This window comes from Lepisosteus platostomus, chromosome 21 (assembly GCF_059453375.1).
Source record: "Lepisosteus platostomus isolate fLepPlt1 chromosome 21, fLepPlt1.hap1, whole genome shotgun sequence".
NCBI classification, from domain to species: Eukaryota; Metazoa; Chordata; class Actinopteri; order Semionotiformes; family Lepisosteidae; genus Lepisosteus; species Lepisosteus platostomus.
Window position 1 is genome coordinate 11384415 of NC_142631.1, and position 18664 is coordinate 11403078.

Sequence of the window (18664 nt, forward strand, 5' to 3'; positions counted from 1 at the left end):
AAGTACTGTAACCATCATATGGTCAAGTTGCAATACTTTATTTCTGGTATAATAATACCTAAAAAGCTCCAAGCCACAGTGATCCAATCATTGCTTGAACTGGATTAAAAGCTTCAGCTTAATACTGTTCTGACAAACAGCATGCCATGCAAGCCTTTTTAAAAATATTGTTCGGGTTGGCTCAAGCAGTAATGGAACAGACATGGATGACACTCTAAATTTGATGTCATCAGCTTTCAGAAACTCAGTAGGTCTGGGCCACATTGGTACTGGGATGGGAATCTCCAAGAAAACCAAATTGCTGTAGTAATTTGTATTCTTCCCTCTAGATCGGAATTTCCAAACCCAATGTCCTAGTGTGGTGACCAGGGGTGTTATGGGGTGCTGTCCTTTGAATGAGACAATAAACTGAGTATAAAAAAACATGTTTTTTGCTGTAAGAGTATAGGTAATAACCCAGGTGTCCTGTAGTGAAACAATTTAATACTTCACTGCCTGAACTGCAGTGGGATACTGGATCAGAATGATTGTACTCTAATTGACACTACCTCTCCCATAACACACTGTGGAGTTTGCACCATTTCAAAAGCTTGGTTTGTTCCCTGTAACTTTGTTACAATCCACAGGCATGTGATTAACTTTGGACAGGACTGAGAAATTTGCTACCTGATCTTCACTCAAGCCCGCTCTGCTTCAGATTATCCAGCAACGGAGCAGGATTTCTCCAGCAAATCTAATTATCATTTGCAGTAATGCACATCACATCCCTCTCCTTAAATGTAATACCCTTTTACTTTATTTTTTAATCTAATTTATACTCCAGATTAAGCAGTCAAAGTGCTTTAAGTGCAGGATGAGCGATTGATAGAATGGGATTGTCCATCAATCCAAAATTCGCTTCCTACAGCAATTAGACAAAGCTCAAGGTCTCCTGCTGTTGCTAACAAAACACTTAACACATAAGCTTTTTAGAATGGTCAACTTCAGCCTTTAGTATCTTCTTTTTCTTATTTTTAGTATGATGGAGCTTTACAAACCCCATTGTTTATAGGATGCTGCTGTTGACATCAAGATATTACAGATGACATCAAGATACAAATACAATTCCTCAATGACAGGTCTGGGAGACTATTTCTCACAACACCTTTCCAAAATCAACACATCACAAAAAGGCAAGGTCTAGGTAGTAGTGTCTAGTCATTACGCAAGTCTACAAGGTGAAGGTGAATTGTAGCAAAGGTGAGACAATTATCAAGTCTTGCAGTCCTGCAGGCTCATCCTGATGTGATTGCTTTTCAGTAGGACAGTACGTGTGTAACAGTGGCTTTCTTGGAAGATGAAAATGTACTGCTTGCTTTTTATGCCCTACTCACCTACTTTTGTGGGATGAGCAGAGACAGTGTTTGGCATCCAGTGAACAGGCACGATATTTGTCCAGGCTCCATGAGAGGAATAAAACAGAATCCCACTAAACAGCATCTGTAACCAGATCCAAGCAGGTGTTGCTGTATACAGCTTGTGTTTCTTCCAGCTGTGACCACGTACAGTATGCTACAGCTACACTGAAACCCTGTGCCTTTCACTAGACCCCTCTATCCCAAAAATGTTAATCAACATAACAAATTTACCCATGTCAGATTTATTCAATAAAATGTCAGTGCATCTGCTACAAAAGGTTTTGGTTTTGAGAAGTGAATACATTGAATTACAATTACAGTATATAATAATGGATTTTAATCTCCACTTTACAGAAAGGTTCACTCAGTAATGATCATTGTTTTCATGCACTTAGTAATGGTAAACACACTGAAGGCTACTATTGCTGTCGTCTCGTTTCAAATACTACGCTGGTGTGAGACGGATAGTCTCACTACATATTTCGCAAAACACACAGCCTAATGTGACTAACCCCTTGGTTTAATGATTGGTATCACATTAATTCTTGTGATCTTCGTGCCAAGACCAGAGGTTCCTAATTTGCTTATTTTTTAATATTTGTATTCATTTTTGGATTCTGAGTCACGACTCAGCTTTCTCGGGGAATGACAAAACTTGTTTGCTGGGAACAAAAAGCAAGTCAAGTAAGTTGTCCTTGTACGCACTTGCATTAAAAACTTCCTGGTATGTGGCACCAATCAGATTTTGATCCTTAACATGGATAACTTTTGAAGTGAGAATTACCCACTTTGACACTCACTGAATCCACAATCACCCACTCCTTTTTTCCATATATTTGTTAACTTATGTGGAATATGTTGACTTGTAGCCTCCTAATTGTGGCCTCCTAATAATCTGTCACGAACACGGACTGAAATCCGTGTCAGATCTTGTAGAAGACCCTATGCGATGCGGTTAGAGCTGGAGAAAACAGGAGGCGTGGTAAAAAGGAACACACAGGGGTTTAATAGTGTACAAAATAATAGTGACAATCCATGAGACAGTGTACGGGGAAGACAAAACGGCATCCAAATCCAAACGGGTCCAAGGGGAGGTCAAAGCACAGTCCGAGAGTCCATCAACAAGGAATCCATCCTGGGACGCGACAAAGTTAAAATCCCCGGGAGGGGGGAACACACGGACAGACAAAGCATGGAGGTCCAAGGGTGACTGGGCGAGATCCTCCAGACCCCGGGCTCAGGAAGCAGGAGGTGTCGGGGATGAGGCCTATGCCCTCAGGAGACGGACATAGGGTTTCCTGGTGCTAGGCGGGCCTCGCAACATCTTACCCTAATGATGAGCCCCGAGGACTGGTCTAAAATAATAACGCTAAAAGGGTACACCTGGAGAGCTTAATCACACAAACAATAATGGGAGCAGTGGAGCGCCCTCTAGGGAGGGATGTCGGGCGTGATAATCCCCCTCTATGAATTGGCTTCATCACTCTGCTCTCCTCCCCACTGAGAGCTGATGTGTGGTGAGCGTTCTGGCGCACTATGGCTGCCGTCACATCATCCAGGTGGATGCTGCACATTGGTGGTGGTGGAGAGGAGTCCCCATTACCTGTAAAGCGCTTTGAGTGGAGTGTCCAGAAAAGCGCTATATAAGTGTAAGCAATTATTATTAATTATTTTTAGATTGCTTACTACAAAAGTAAGGAAAGGGAAGAGCTGCAATACATCTTCCATCACACAGTGCTTTAGTATGCAGAACAAGCAAATGGTATATATCTAAGATTAGATTAGCTGAGAAGTGGAGGATTGGGGACTTTATTGTCCACACTGTTAAAGACTTCCAAATATCCAAAGAGTCTGCACTTTACAGAGACTCCTGAACGAAGTGGAGAAGGGTTCCCTGTGAACAGCAGTTGAACATGGGTCAGTAGATCCTAAGAGAGGACTTCAGGACCTAGTCTTCCCATACTATGAGCTGGTCTTTTTTCTGCAGATTGGTGACCGGAATGGTGAGCTGACAGCTCGGATGAATCTGGAGCAGTTGATGGAAGCTTTGGGAATGTGCGAGGGTGATCTTTCGCCGTGTGGATCGGAGTTCGAGGCACAAGGTAATACTGAAACAAGCATCTGCTGTGTGCTCTCTCTGTGGCATTGCACTGCATTACCCTGCAACCTCAAACCTTGCTTGCACTACATCAGTATAATCCATCAAATGTGTTAGATTAACAAACATATTTCATGCATCGATCACTTTATTTCTTTAAATTATTAAACACATTTCTTTTAATCCTTATTTATGAGGTTGTCAGGGAAGTTGGCTTCTACCACTTGTGTCTTATAGAAATCCTGAGCTGTAAAGAATTGAAAAGTTAAAGCTGATTTGAGATAACATTTAGAACTTTTTCTGCACATAACTGCAGACCATTTTACTCTGAGTTTTAACAGAACAATGCACTATGTCTAAAAAACTGTTTTGGGCTGAAAAAAGTTTAAACAAATTGCCAAGAAGGACTAAAAATGTATTGTTCAGACCTGTGGGAAAACTTGGAAGAAATTCAAAAGTCAAAACTGTAGAAAAGAGTCTACTTAAACCTTAAAATGCTGGTTTGTTGCCTTAAGTATTCACATCAGGTTCTCCAGCCCATCATATTGTTTGTCACTTATTGGACAAATGTCACATTTCTGCCAGTGCCATGTGAATGATTTGCTTCTGCCCTGTTTAACAATCTAGGGTTGCTATTATGTCCTTGCTATCACCATTGTGACACAAAAACAGGCACAGTCCTGCTGGGTTGTTTACACATTTGTAATAGGTGCTCTGGGATTATGTTTGTTGACTGAGGAGGGGGTGGGGGTATTAGGTGTGAAGCTCAGTCAGGGCTTGAAACACTTATCAAGATAATGCACAAACACCTGCCAGGTTACACTTACTTCCTTGTTTAATGTTAACATCCTGTCATTGCACTCCTGTGCTTGTGGGGAAGAGAACACTGCTGTTCTGGGTGAATACTTGGTAGCTCTGGCAAGAAACACTTTCAGGATCAATTCCGGAACAAGTTGACTAATCAGGTACTGGTTGAGTGGTTCACTGTGTTCTAGAGCATTCGACGTTTGGTTCACCCCGTATTGTTTTTGAATGCTGTTCTAATTTACAACACAAGTGGGAAGAAGAAGAAAAATGTCTGGTTCCATACAAAACAAAGATGAGCTTATAATGGTTTCCATCAGTTGTTTGTTTTTCACTTTTAATTCCTGAGCATGTTACTGAAGTCGTTTCTAACCACACGCAAACACACACACACACCTTTCCTCTCCTATAAATCAGGCTCTGTGCTCAGGGTGCTGGAGAGCTCCCAGACAGTGGCAGCATTGAGATGGCCAGTGCAGCGGCCCAGTTCCTGTGGAGGAAGTTAACTCTTTGCCCTGTCTGCTTACATTGACATTGCCTCTGTCCCTGCTGATTCATGACCTTGTGGAAAAGCAGCAGCCTGTCCGTGGAAGCAGAGGACACTTGCCTCAGAGCAAGTTCATCCTGGTTTCCCAAAGTGAACAAATGGGAAAACTGGGGAGGCTTTTTCACCAGCCTTATAGAACTCCTTCAGTTCCTGAGCTAACGAACACATTGACTATACCACTACAAAGCAGTGCTTTGTCCACGAGGCTCGAAAATTCTGGTCTTTGACTTTGACGTTTAATTTTGTTAAAAGCAGGTAAAATGAAGTTTGATCTAACTATTTTTCCTGGACTTGCCATAAAACAGGAAGAGATCTTTTGTTTCCGTTAGTAATCCAGTATTATTTGGATTCTGGTTCAAGTTTTTTTTTTCTGTACACTGATGAACATGTATCGTACAAGCAACGGAGACACATTCAATTTGCTTTTAGTTAAAACAAGAACCTGAAGATTTTGAAGGTTTCTCAATAATATTTCTGTAATTCGTTTGGCAATTTTGTCTTAGAAAATCTGATAAAGCAAGTCAGTTCGTCAGGTTTAACAGGGTTGTTATTTTGGGCACATGATAAACTGTATGTACATCAACTGGCCATCATTATTAAAATTCCCCCTTTTGAAAAGCCTGAAAGTACATTAGATCTCTTGTGACAGGGAAACAGTTAACACATCCATCCCACTTCTCTGGTTTGTTTAATGTCCTGTTTTGTTGACTTAAAGCAAAAAGGAGCCAAAAAATGGAGCTGGCATGAAAAAGCAAACAGCTAACCTCTGAGCATTTAAAGGAGTTTTTAGAAGGTGGGATGGGACTTCAGTTCCCCTGTCTCATTCCTTCCTTCTCTTACCTTCCCGCCCACTCAAGAAAAGTCAATGTGAAACATTCCTGAGCCTGACTGGGATGGAGAAAGAGCAGAACTAACAGTGTGAGACAGTGTCTAGATAAGAACAGACCCCTGGGTTGTGCTGTAGCATTGTAGTGTTCACAGTCTTAATGGATTAACAGTTCTGGATTCCCTTTGAAGAAGGTGGTGAGTGTGTGAAAATTACTCAGCTCGCATCCAGAGGTAGACACTTCAGGGCATAAGATTCCCAACGCAGGTTCTCTGAATCCGGAATTCAGCAGGTGTTTTAGACCTTTTTAAAATCCTCAACAGTTGGAGACTATGTAAAAGGATACAGAGACCTAGTTAAACCTTGAATGGATGAGTCTAACCCTTTTCCAGGTGCAGAATTGTTTATAACAATATGCCTAGAAAACTTGCCGGACTTTATAATCTGAGGACCAGATTTGGGAAGTGCTTTAGGACATTATAGCACAAAGGAAAGAATTGAAATGTATAGAGTGATAAGCTGCTTTGAAATTTAAGGAGACAGAGAGGGAGCTGAAATATATCATGTACATTTTAGCATTAAGGTGTTGCTTTATACTGAGGTACATTCTTGTTAGAAATATGGTACAATTTTATCCGGCATTTTTGTCTAAGAAAAAAAAGTGTTGCTGGCAGAATTACTTTGTTTTTATGGTCTTCTGTGACGTCATTTTGGATTTGGTTGTCAGTATACAAACAGCTGAGAAAAAGGGCCCACTGACTGAAACCATGAGTAAGAATTTCACTTTGCTATATTCTTAATATTCCACTCAATGGGAAAACACTTATCTGAAATAACCATTCCTTTAAAATTGCAGCAAAACTGTGAAGTCATCAAGCGGGTAGTTATTATTGGAATGTTGAATGCTACAGTATATGTTCACACCTTGTCAATATCTGATAATGGTTTTTAATACCTCAGAATTGCTGGACAGTGTTTACCAATAATATGCTTTTCCTGCCACTTATTTTCTATTAGGTCCTTTTAGCATGCTTCTGAGTGACAGTAAGTTAATCTTTACCTAAGCCCTTTAACATATACGCACAGTCAAAAGAAAATACCATCTTGAGATACTGTTTCTTTCCCTACTACTGGTTATCATCACCTATGATCTGCCATGCATAAAGCTACAATAGAAATAGTAAGATATGTTTGGCCTTATTCTCATAATACTTTAATATAGAGATGAGTCATCAACTAAGTTTACTAAAGCTCCATAATATTCAGCGTTTCTACACCCATAAAGACTCCTAATTATAGTCATCTACTAGGTGTGTGTTCTATGTTTTTTATGGATGGACTTATAAAAAGAAACAAGTATATAAAAACTTGAACTGAAAAGAACCAAAAATAAAAACAGGTTCATAACTCACAACTTCAAGACAAACAAAACTAGCATAACAAATTAGTCAAAACATGTAACATAGCAAGTTGGTCCCATATTGATTTCTTTACAAATTGTATTCTCTGTGTTCTTATTAAACTTTGTCTTGCATTTGTACAGTTTTACCAGAAAATGCATATCTTATAATTTTTAATTGAATAAAATAGAAAATAAAATAAAATCTCAGATTTCCTGTATGTGACAGACACCCTTTGAAAAATTACATTGAAACAAATACCTTTTCTAAATGTTTTCCGGGCAAAAGCTATAACGGATATACCACATTTTGTAAACAGGATCTGAAATTAAAAATGAAGAGGGAAAGGCACACATCTTTTCCAGTGAATCAGACTTTTAAACAAAACAAGGATTAATGCAGTCTCTTTTACCATCCATCTGAAGTTTACACTACCTAGTTAGATTCCTTCTCCCAGGAGCTAAATGCGGTAAAGGGTGTTGTTTCTAATATCTGGCTGTGTTTCACCATCTCATGGTCTCAAATCAAAATAAACAAGGGAGGAGGAAGTCAAAAACAAACAGATCAAACCCATGGTCAGGAAAACAGAACCAATGAACAATATTTAAAGGGATTTGCAAAATTATTTACCCCTTTCTGATTATTTTGTTGAATTATAAATTATTTGTTCACATTTAAAAAACCTGGAATGCTCAAACTGAACACTTTCATGGCTGAAAGAAGCTAAATGTCAACAAAAAACTGCAAAGAAAAATCAACACCTAAATATTGTTTTTGGATACGTATTCCTTCCCCTTTGCTACGACAAAGCTAAATTAGTTCAAGTACAAAAATCTACTCTTCAATGTCACAAAATTAGTTCAGTGGCCTCTGTCTCCATGCAATAATAGTAGTTTGTGTTGCCAAATACAGTAAATACACCTGTCAGTTCCATTAGTCAGGTAGAAAATATTCAACCATGAAAAGCAAGGGGCTTTCAAAACATCTCAGGGATGAAGCTGTTGAAAGATTAATAAAAGTTATAAGAAATTTCACATATATGGAATATCCCTTTGAACATAGAGAAGTTGATTATTAAAAGTGGAAGGTGTTTCATATCACCCGGACACTGCCTAGATCAGGCTGTCCCCCTAAGGTGAGCAGATGGGCAAGGAGGAAACATGTTACAGTAAGATTGCTACTTTGAGGCCAACAATGACTTTGAAAGAGCTACAGAAATTAATAACCGAGATGGATGACATTTTCCAAAAGGTAATAACATCTGGGTCATTCCATAAATCTGGTCTGTACGACAGAATGGCAAACTCATCTCAAATCCCATATGTGGTTTGCAACACAACATCTAAATGATACCACAATCAAATAACAAATGGTTTTGTGGTCAGACAAGGCAAATATAGAACTTTTTAGTCCAAATGAAAAGCATTATGCTGGAGCAAACCCAGTGCAGTGCATCACCCAGTCAAAAGCATGCCTGCTGTCAAGCATGTTGGTGGCAGCATTATGGTAGAGAGCTACATCTCACTAGCAGGGACTGGGAAACTTGTCAATTTTGAGGGGGAAAAGCACAGGGAAAAAGTACAGGTAAATCTTAAAGGAAAACATTCTTAGGTCTGCTAAAAACCTAAAAGTGGGATGACAGTTCACTTCCTGCAGCCCAGTGATGTATAACACAAGATCAAAATCACTTTGGAGTGATTTAACAAGAAGGCAGTGAATGTCCTTGTGTGGTCCAGTCCTGATTTGAATCTGATAGAAAATCTATGACAGGCTTCAATTACTGTCCATCAACAATCTCCAACCAGCCTGACAGAGCTTGAGCAAGAAGTGGTATAAATTTCACCAGTGGCATAAAGTGCAAAGGGGCTAGAGATTTATCCAGTTACACTTGCAGTTGTAATAGCAAGGTTATTGGAATATTGATCAAATCTGTCTTGGCTCACATACAGTGTGTTCATACAGTATGTGTATGGAACAACTCACCTATCATTAACACAAAAAAACTTGTGCTTTCAACAAATACTCAGGTGTGTGAATACCTATGTAATCATATTGTTTTCACTTTTTTGTAGATTTTGCTGTCATTTAACAACTTTTACCTGTAAATATATGTATTTATGATATGTAATATCATTCAATAAAATGATATGTACAATACCAAAACCATTCAATAAAATGGAACATTATTTGAGGCAGACGAATACTGGCACTGTTACGCAGCCTAGTGAACTATCCCTAACAGAGGCCAATATGTACTGTAGCTTCTTAGGTGAGAGATACAGTATACAGTATTTTCAGAATTTGTATTTTAAAGCAGTGTCATATCACACAGTAGCACAGTTTCTAAATGCTTTCTAAGCTGCCTGTGGATTAAATGTGCACTACTAAATATTGTTAGGAACAGGGCCTAATGAACTGATGGAGGTAAGAAACATTAATGGTTATTAAACATTGTGGCCATTTGCTGTCTTGATAGTTTAAGAAGAAAGTTGCTACTTGCCCATTTGCTTCGCAAAAAGCAAGACGTAGGAGCTGTTTGGTGTTTGCTGAGCTGCAAGGGGCACATTGTTTGAGACATGGTGATCAAAAAGAACTTGCTTGTTTACCATAGTTAATTACGTTATTGGCAAATCTTTAAGAGTCAACAACAGTCCAGGAAGATGGGATGGACTGACAGGTCAAGGAACAGAAAATGGGGAAAGACACAGAGACGAGGAGGTAGAGGAGAGGAGGGAGAGAAATTGGAGGAGAGGCTTATCTCTCTGTTGGCCTGTCAGGTGTTGTACAGTACAGTTTTGAAGGCTTGGTAGCAGTCTGGGGTTTTTCTGGTTGGTCAGGATGTAGTCCTCTGAAATGTCTTCTTTGTAAATAAAGTAACTTGTATGTTGTGTGCATGTTACTGACTTCATAAAATATTTGTTTAACTCTGTATGCTTTATTTATAACTCTTTCAAAAAAGCCTTGCCACTGAACAACAAACTAAGGTGCCTAACTATATCAATTGCTCAGATGTATTCTTGGCATATCTTGACACTTTGGAGGTTTGATTATTTATTTTAACTTGGTATTTTCCGTAATTCTGTATTTTTCTTAACCCCTCCCCCTCCACCATTTGTAACAATATATTATGTCATAATATATTCAATATTTCTTTTTGCAGGAGCCAGACCCAAGAACAGTAAAAGAAATAGCATGGACAGTGTAGATCTGTGGAAATATTTGTCAGAAAAGGTACCATCTTTTTTTTCCATTTTGAAATTGTGCTTAATATTTAGAGGTTGAGCATTTTGTCATTTTGAGCATTTCAAACAGTCACTCTTTCATTACTATGGTTGATATGCTAGAATATGGTTTTTCCACCAGAAAAAAAATCTTTTAGTAGCAGTTTCATGTCCATATGTGTCCAGCCAATTTCTAACCATTAACAGAAACTTAGATATTCCTGGTAAAGGTTGCAGAACCTGAGCCTATCCAGAAGTATAGGGTGAAAAGTGGGACAATACCCTGGACTGGACACAAGCACACAGGCACAATTATGAAATACCAATTAATCTGGCCAGCATGTCTTTATACTAGAAATGTTAGAACCTGAAGGAATTCCACAAGGAAAATGGGTAAAGCATGCAACCTGTACACATAAGTGAGCTATTCTTGCAAAATGATGTTACTCATATTTGTGTCTCTTGGGTCAGGAGCAGAATGGGGACAGTTACCACTTGGATGACCTGCAAAGAACCAAGAACCATTTGTCTGGGCCAGTCAGAAGAAGGGAGTTTGCCGACAGCCAGTCAGCAGAGGAGAGGCACTGGCTAGATTTCCACGCCTCGCCAGTTGACACGAATGACATCAGGGTGCAAGTAACCCAGCCTGTAAGCAAGCCGGCTCTTTTCGCTGAGATACTGCAGATACAAGCTTTATTACTGGGATGGAGAAAGACAGCAGGACGAAGCAATCCAGCTACGATTTTCTTAAAAAGTTGTTATATACTTAATTCTATGAATTATGAAGTAAATAATTATGATTATTTTACAGTAAAATGAGAAGATTCTTACAATGTAGCCCTTTAACTGCAAATAGGAATATACACATAATATATATAGAGTAATATTTCATTATATACATTGTTTTTAAAAGTCTTTTTCAGACCTTTATCCTTATAGAAACATCAACATAAATTTCCAGCACAGACACAGTTTTCAGTGTCATTAGTTCTGAGAGGTGATGTTGTATTTCTAGATTATATAACCCATTCAGCAGTCGGAACACTCTTCAGAGAACGGAGGATCAAAATGCTGCGTTAGGAAGCTGAAATGCAGGATGAATTGGGTGAAATGAAACTAGACACTAGAATTTTTCCACCCTTCACACAAAAGAAGACTACTGTTTAATATCTTCTCTAACAGTGATGTCTAGATGCTAAATTTCTTGCGATTTCAAATGTAACTGTAAGTTAACTGTCACGCCCTCTGCAGCCAGAGGGCGCTCCTTCTCTGTCCTGTCCCTAGTTTCCGGTCTGCTGTCCTTCCTGTCCCTCTCTTTCCCTTGGGCTATATATTTCCGGGTCTTGCACTCTGTCCTCGCTCAGCATTGACGTTCGGATGTCCTGAGACCCGCCTAGCACCAGGGCGCCCCACGTCCGCTCCCTGAGGGCATAGGTTTCTATACGGCATTCCTGAACTCTTTGCACTATGAGCCCGGGCCTTTTTCCCGTCTCGCCGCTACGCATATGGGTCTTTTTCCGCTCTCCTGCTCCCCACGGTTAGTCCCTTTGGACGTCCGTGACATTAACTTTGCCTTAAAACATTTGGCATTTATCAGACATGGACTAGTGATATTTTGGTTGGGAGAGTTCAGTAACTTTTAAAATGCTTTAAATTTAAATTATAAAACCTCTAACCCACACCAAAACCAAAGCACACATTATTGCATTAAAATACATACATACGGTATAACTAAGAGAGAAGGGTTACAAATGAGAGCAGACCATTTAGCTCATTTCTACTTATGTCAAAGACAAATGAATTCAGTCAATGAATATCAGTATTGACCAGTGAAGGGATTTGTGTACCAATCAGTTTTTCTTTGAATTATCTCTGAGAAGCTCCAAAGAACTCAAGGTTGTTCCATTATTTGCTGGGAATCCAATAAAAAGAAGAAGCTTTATCTCCACAACTGTATTAGAGGAGTTGGGAGAACCCAAGCAGCAGATGATCTTTCACAAATAATTGCTGTTGGAAAGCAGTGTGTTTTCAATATTCTCTGATAAAGTGAAATCCTATAGTATATACAATGTAATTTAAGTTCAACTTGCAACGATGTGCCCACATCAAATATGAAAAACATGTTTGAAAAGGAGAGCAGATATTCCTAGACATCTTTTCAAAGAGGTACCTTACTGCATTAATCAGCAATAAAGGTCACTGATTAGACATAATAGCACGTTAATGCTCTTTTCAAGTTACTGAAGACATTAAGTTCCAAAGTTCAGAGCAACAACTATTAGGGGAGGATAAGCAGCAAGTCAAAATCGGCTTTAGTTATGCACTTATTTGAGAGTGCCATAATATGGTGTTGAATGCTTTGTGGTTGCTTTTTCAGCAGGTTTTGACTGGTGCCTTTTGACTTCCAGCAGTGCAATCATGGTATTGATTTTCTGTAAGGCCCAGCGGCTGCCTTGGGCTTTGATCTGTCAGCATGCTTTCCAATGTTCTGGCTTTTTGATCTGGTTAAGCACTTGCACAGCAGAGAGTTTCCTTCTGGTAATGCAAATAGAACATCGACAATGATGGACAATTCCTGGGATTTATGAAGTGAAAGTAGCGGATGATCAGCACAGATTTAAAGCCAGTAAATCTGTTTGTTAGTTGCAATTCCTGTCACTACTGTGTGAGAGTATTTTAATGGCCAACTAGCTGTCTGTTTCTTTGGAATATATTATGATAAAGTCAATATATACATGGTTCTTTATTTTAAAAGGAAAGAGAGATTTTTCACTTTTCAGAAAAAGTCTTCTCACACATTTCCACTGAAGTCATCAGATGATTCTGTAACCCTCTAATGGAAGAGATCTTCCAAGTTCATTTAATGGGCAGAACCTTACAAGTCCAAAACTGCATAAACATCTACTAATGGACAGATCAAACTGAGAAAACCAAAATTTGGGACTGCTGTACTTGACTAATTTGAGAGATTAATAATGTGTTGCAAGGCTTAACTGCCTTCATGGTTGATTTATCTTTTCTTTTGGTTTGGCTCATGGTTGGCATCTCCGGGTTCACTAGTGGAATTCGTACAGTAACATCTGTACTCCCCCAGATTTTTCCTGTGAGTTTTCGTGCACTGTTCTAATTTAGAAAACAAATTGTCAACGGTAAAGCTGCCTTGAATCCAGACCTCTCAAGAGAATGTGCTGTCTTGCAGCTAGTTGTGAGACCCGCTTTTCAACAGCTGTTTGTGCAGGAGGATTATTAGTGTTAGTGTGGAAAATAATCAGCCTAGCAGTAACAGTGTGGCAGTACATCAAACAAATCTGACTATGCAAGCAAGAGACAGCATAACAGGGAGAAACAGATGATATAAAGTCAAGTGCTCTGTTACAGCCAACCTGTTTGACAGCTGATTGTATCTGTACAACCTCAGCAGCTGCTTTCTTACAGGTCATAGTGATTAATACAGTAAGTCACGACTACCAGAATCAGAGTGTGATTCATGTCGAAGACTTTGACATAGCTCTGTATGCTGTATTTTACTTGCTGTCTCAAATATTTGATTAGATGGTTAATACAATGTAAATATGTAAATGAATAATGTTACACAATCCAAATGGATAGTCTTTCATCCATATACTTTAGTTGCTCGCACAATAGTCTGTATCCAAAGGAATACATTGCAGCTTTTTACCAATCTTACTGTTTTCATAATGTTACCTAGTCTTAAATATTTCTGTCTGAATAACAATGGAATGTCTGCCTAAGATGCTTTGAATAGGATATAAATCCTGTTGTAGATTGTGGTCACAATCTTCAGAGTCTGGGTGATTTCCCAATTCTGTGATTGGGAAGATACTATCTCGTACCTCCCCCTGCTGAGCAGAATGTATTGACTTCTTCCAATACATTCTTCATTTATTAAAATGATAATTCTGACAGAAAAAGCAATGTATAAATCTGCATTATTTTATATTTGATTGGCATATAACCAAATGAAAAATATGTATTATGCCAAACCACTAATTCCTGTAAAACTGTGTTTTGCACAGTTTATGTGCCTGGACAACTGCTTCAGAACACGATTAGAGCTAAACAGACAGGTCAATGGATAAAAAGTGTTTTGAATATAAGTAGAACTTATTCTGACAAAAACAGAAGTAATCTAAAACTGGATCGTACATTACTGTATGTACAGCTGTAAGATTTCAGAGAACTACAATACACATTATGGTATGGTTTGTAAGTTGCAGCATGCTTGTTTTGGATTTAAGTTCATTCCAGTTCAATCTCTATACCTACACTAAGTGAATGCAGGCCAGCCAACTTGCTGTCTGCATGCCTTGATTAATCTGCAGCTGCAAAAGAATTTCCCTTTTAAGTTAATAAATTTGATCTTTCTCTAAATTTTCTAAATTTGATATTATCTGCTGACTGTTTGATCTAAACTAGGTGCTTTTAACACCTCACTAAGGTTTGTAGTTTACTTAAACGCAAACTGAGTATAACCCGATCAAATTAAGGGACTTAGTGTTTCTTACTAATTTTTAACCTTCCTGTTTGATTAATGTGGAAAATTAAATGTTGCTGTATGGGTGTATAATGCATATTTAAACGTATCAACAGTAGAAGATCTGGAACAAGTAACAAATGCTAAAATGGCACAACTACATATAGAAAAAAGCCCAATTAGACTTATCGAAGAACCTGCAGTCCCCAAGGATGGAATTTCTGGACAGGGAAACTTTCTCAGTGTTTTTTTTAATAATTGGAAGAGCTCATCTTCGTCTCCTTCACCTCAGGTCGAGCAAGTGTCAAAGGCATACGCTTTTGAAAATAGCCTACTCTTCTTTTCCTTCTTGTCTACTTTTACACAGAAACACAGGAAAATAAGAATGTATTCATACAGGGAGAAATATTTTCTAATATGCATGATGAATTACCATGTATCCTTTACACTTCAGTCTTCCGATTTATTAAAAGTAGCAAATTTGTTCAATTCTCTCACAAAGCCATTTAGATAATGTGGGATTTTCAGTGGTATGTCAGGTGCTTCACTTGCCCTCAGTTAAAGACAAATATTTATCCACTTTTAGGGATGAGCACGAGAGCGAAACGCCTTTTGCTGTTTGGAAATCCAGAGAAACTCTCATGCTTTATTCATGAGCATTCTGAAAGGATTGGCACATGGCTACCAGAAAGCACACCTCCCCCAACACACCCCTCCTCTCCCCACTCCATCCCAGCAGGGGATTAAAAGCTCACTCAGAGCTGGGACCCAGCCATAGCACTGGGTATCCATCTAGTCCCAATTATCCTGATAAAAGCCAAAGAAGGGAGGTGGTTTCCCTGTGGGAACGGAGCACCGGGAGACGCAGAGCAGAGGAATGCCTCTCTCTGTGTCAAAGCAGCTCTAACAGAACTGCAGGCAGAAAAACAGCGGAGCAATGCAGTCTGGAAGTGGAGTTTGGTTTCTATAGCTACTGTGATGTAAGCTGAGGGGAGCAACTTTGCCCTGTTCTTTCTCAAATGGAACAATACAAACCCTATTAGGATCCAGCCCCGGACAGTACAGAAGAGTGCAGCTGTCGCTGAAGTGGAAGGGAAAACTTGAATAAAAGGGCTTTTCATCCTCAGAAGAGGTAAGCACAGTGCTAGGCTGACTGCACAAAACGCACCAGCTACCTAAGCCATTTAGCTGAACCTGGACTATTTAGTGTGAGCTTACATGACTTATATAGACCTATCTGCAGGTCTAATTCACCGTGTTGTGTTTCCGCTTAAGTTGTCTTAGTTGTGTACTAATTTGTGTTGCTCCACTCTCTAGCAGCTCAGCCTCACCACCCCACCCAGTTTAAGGATTGACCCGAATGTGTGAGAATCTCTATTGATAACAAACCTTTTTTTCCCACAGCAGCAGCACAAGCTATCGTATGGGCAAAGGCATCTTGTGGAGAGGGTGGGCACTTGAGCACTGGCAGGGAAAGTTGGTGTATTAAGGCAACAGACTGTGAAATTGATTATCTATTTACTGGAAACAGGTAGAGGATAATTGTAAGCTAAACAAATAGGAAGATGAGAAAAAAACTGTTTTTAGGCTGTGGAGCCTCTTCATGTATAGTTTTAGTTTTCTATTTTGTGATGAACTTGAACCTGTTCCAGTGTATCTTGCAAACCAATGCAGCTCCCATCTCAAATCTTTTACTTGTGTTTAGTTGCAATTGTAGAATTAATTATTTCACAACCTTGTTTCAAAAATCTGTTTGAACAAATACATAGATAGATAGAAATGAACGGTTTGGCTTATAGCCGTGCTGTTGAAGGAAATACCCAGACGTGAGTGTGGTTTTGAAAAAAACAACAACATTGCGCTTCGCCTGAGAGAGATGATGAAAACTTTTAAATGGATCTTATGTGGTGATGGTGGTGGTGAGAGTGCATGCGTTTTTGTGTTTGTGTTAATTCAATTATGCTCCATGACCTACATATTTTGTGCAAATGTCAAATACCCATACCGTCGGTTTCTTGCTTCGATATCTTAGATTCACATGGATTCCAGATTATCATCCAAATTAAATTATTACATTACAATTTAAAGTACAAAGGAAATCCAGAATCAGATAAAGTTACAAGTTCTCTTCTTAATTTCTTCTTAAATTATTTATATAATCATTATTTCATATAGTTTATAGTGCTACAACATTATCTCAATTTACAAGTATTAACGTGAGGCAGTATGACAATTTTATGTCTAGGAATCCTTTTTAATTATCTATAATCTTGATTTGAATTAAAATGGCAAAACAGAGCAAATGTCAATAAACGAAATATTAACAAAATTGACAAGTACATTTTTATTTGTTTGATAAAGTAGTTTTAAAAAGTTATATTATTTTAAATTAGGTATGGATGGTGTTTTAAGAGTTTAAAATATATCTCACATTAATGCTGCAATAAATTGGAGGCTGTCGTGTAAATGCAAATATAAAAATATTTTTAAAATCCTGACACCATGGATAAAATGCAGATAAAACATCCCCTATAGTCATAAATGAAAATCAACCATTTGTATCATGTGTTTTTTTGCTCACTGGCATAATTTGACAGGAGTGTAATGATTGAGGACAAACTTAAAATGAAATATGTTTTTATTTACAGCAATTAATAACAAACCAACACATAAACATGCAGACTAGTGTTCAGGTAATTTGAAAAAACTACAAATCTAATTACTATTTAGGTAATTTGAAAACAAAAACAGCCTTTTTATAGTTTTATTCTGATAACAGAGTCAGGGCTACTCAAGATACCCAAGGTAGCCTGATACCCCAGTCCCACATCATCATCACAAGGTTTATTGTTGGCTGATCACACATGTAGATAAAGAAGAAAAACATATACTGTAGTTAATAGTAATAAATATAACCAAAACTGACACACATACATACTGTACAGTGCTGTGAAAAAAGTATTTGCCCCCATCTGATTTCCAGCATATTTTTTCCACAGTGAATGTTATCAGATCTTCAACCAAAGCTTAATATTAGATGAGTGAAGAAATAATATTTCAAAACTTATCTCATGTGTTTATTAAAGTTATGCAACACTTAATGCCCTGTCTGAAAAAGGAATTGCCTCCTTAAACTCAATAACAGGTACTGTAATACCACCTGTAGCAGCAATAACTGTTACCAGACTTTTCCTGTAATTATTGATCAGTCTCTCACAGCGCTGTAGAGGAGTTTTGGTGCACTCCTCCATGCAGACCTGCTTCAACTCAGTTATATTTGTGGCTTTCCGAGCATGAGATGCTCCTTTCAGGTCCTGCTACACAGCTTAGGTTTAGGTCAGGACTTTGACTAAGCCATTCCCAACCTCCAAATTTCTTGATCTTCAACCATTCTAATGTAGACTCGCTTGTGCGTTTTGCATCATTGACACAGCTCTGCTTCAACCTCAGCTCACAGACAGCTCAACAGCTTCTCCTATATAATTCTCTGATCCAGAGCAGGGGCCATCGAGTCATCCAGGTCCTGATGTAGCAAAGCATCCCCAAACCACGACACTACCACCACCCCCATTGGTATGAGAGTCTTACTGTGGAATGTAGTGTTTGGTTTTTGCCAGACATAACAGGTTCCCTGTCGGCCAAAAAGGTTCTAGTTTTGGCTCATCTCTCGAACACTGATTGTTACCATCAAATAATTTTTAGTGTGCAGAGTTTTGAAAGGGTAGAGGAAAAGGAATCTGAAATAAAAGCTTCTGCACCTTAAAATGTGACCTTTGTGAGTGTTTGTGCAGATTCTTGCGACCTTCCTAAACAAAGGTGGTGTCTGACACAAACCTGAAGAGATACAGCCTCTTAAATTATGAAGTCCGCTAATCA

At 38.6% G+C, this 18664-nt stretch overlaps 1 protein-coding gene across 4 annotated transcripts in view; it reads left to right on the top strand.

Annotated features, from left to right (window-relative positions):
* Positions 1 to 18664, top strand: part of gpsm1b (G protein signaling modulator 1b) — a 57437-nt gene that overhangs the window by 30445 nt on the left and 8328 nt on the right. For all 4 annotated transcript variants that reach the window (XM_088615182.1, XM_088615183.1, XM_088615181.1 and 1 more), the window contains exons 9-11: positions 3385 to 3499; positions 10233 to 10303; positions 10765 to 10941. In XM_088615182.1, the coding sequence (XP_088471308.1) occupies positions 3385 to 3499; positions 10233 to 10303; positions 10765 to 10941 (363 nt within the window). The remainder of the gene's footprint in view (positions 1 to 3384; positions 3500 to 10232; positions 10304 to 10764; positions 10942 to 18664) is intronic.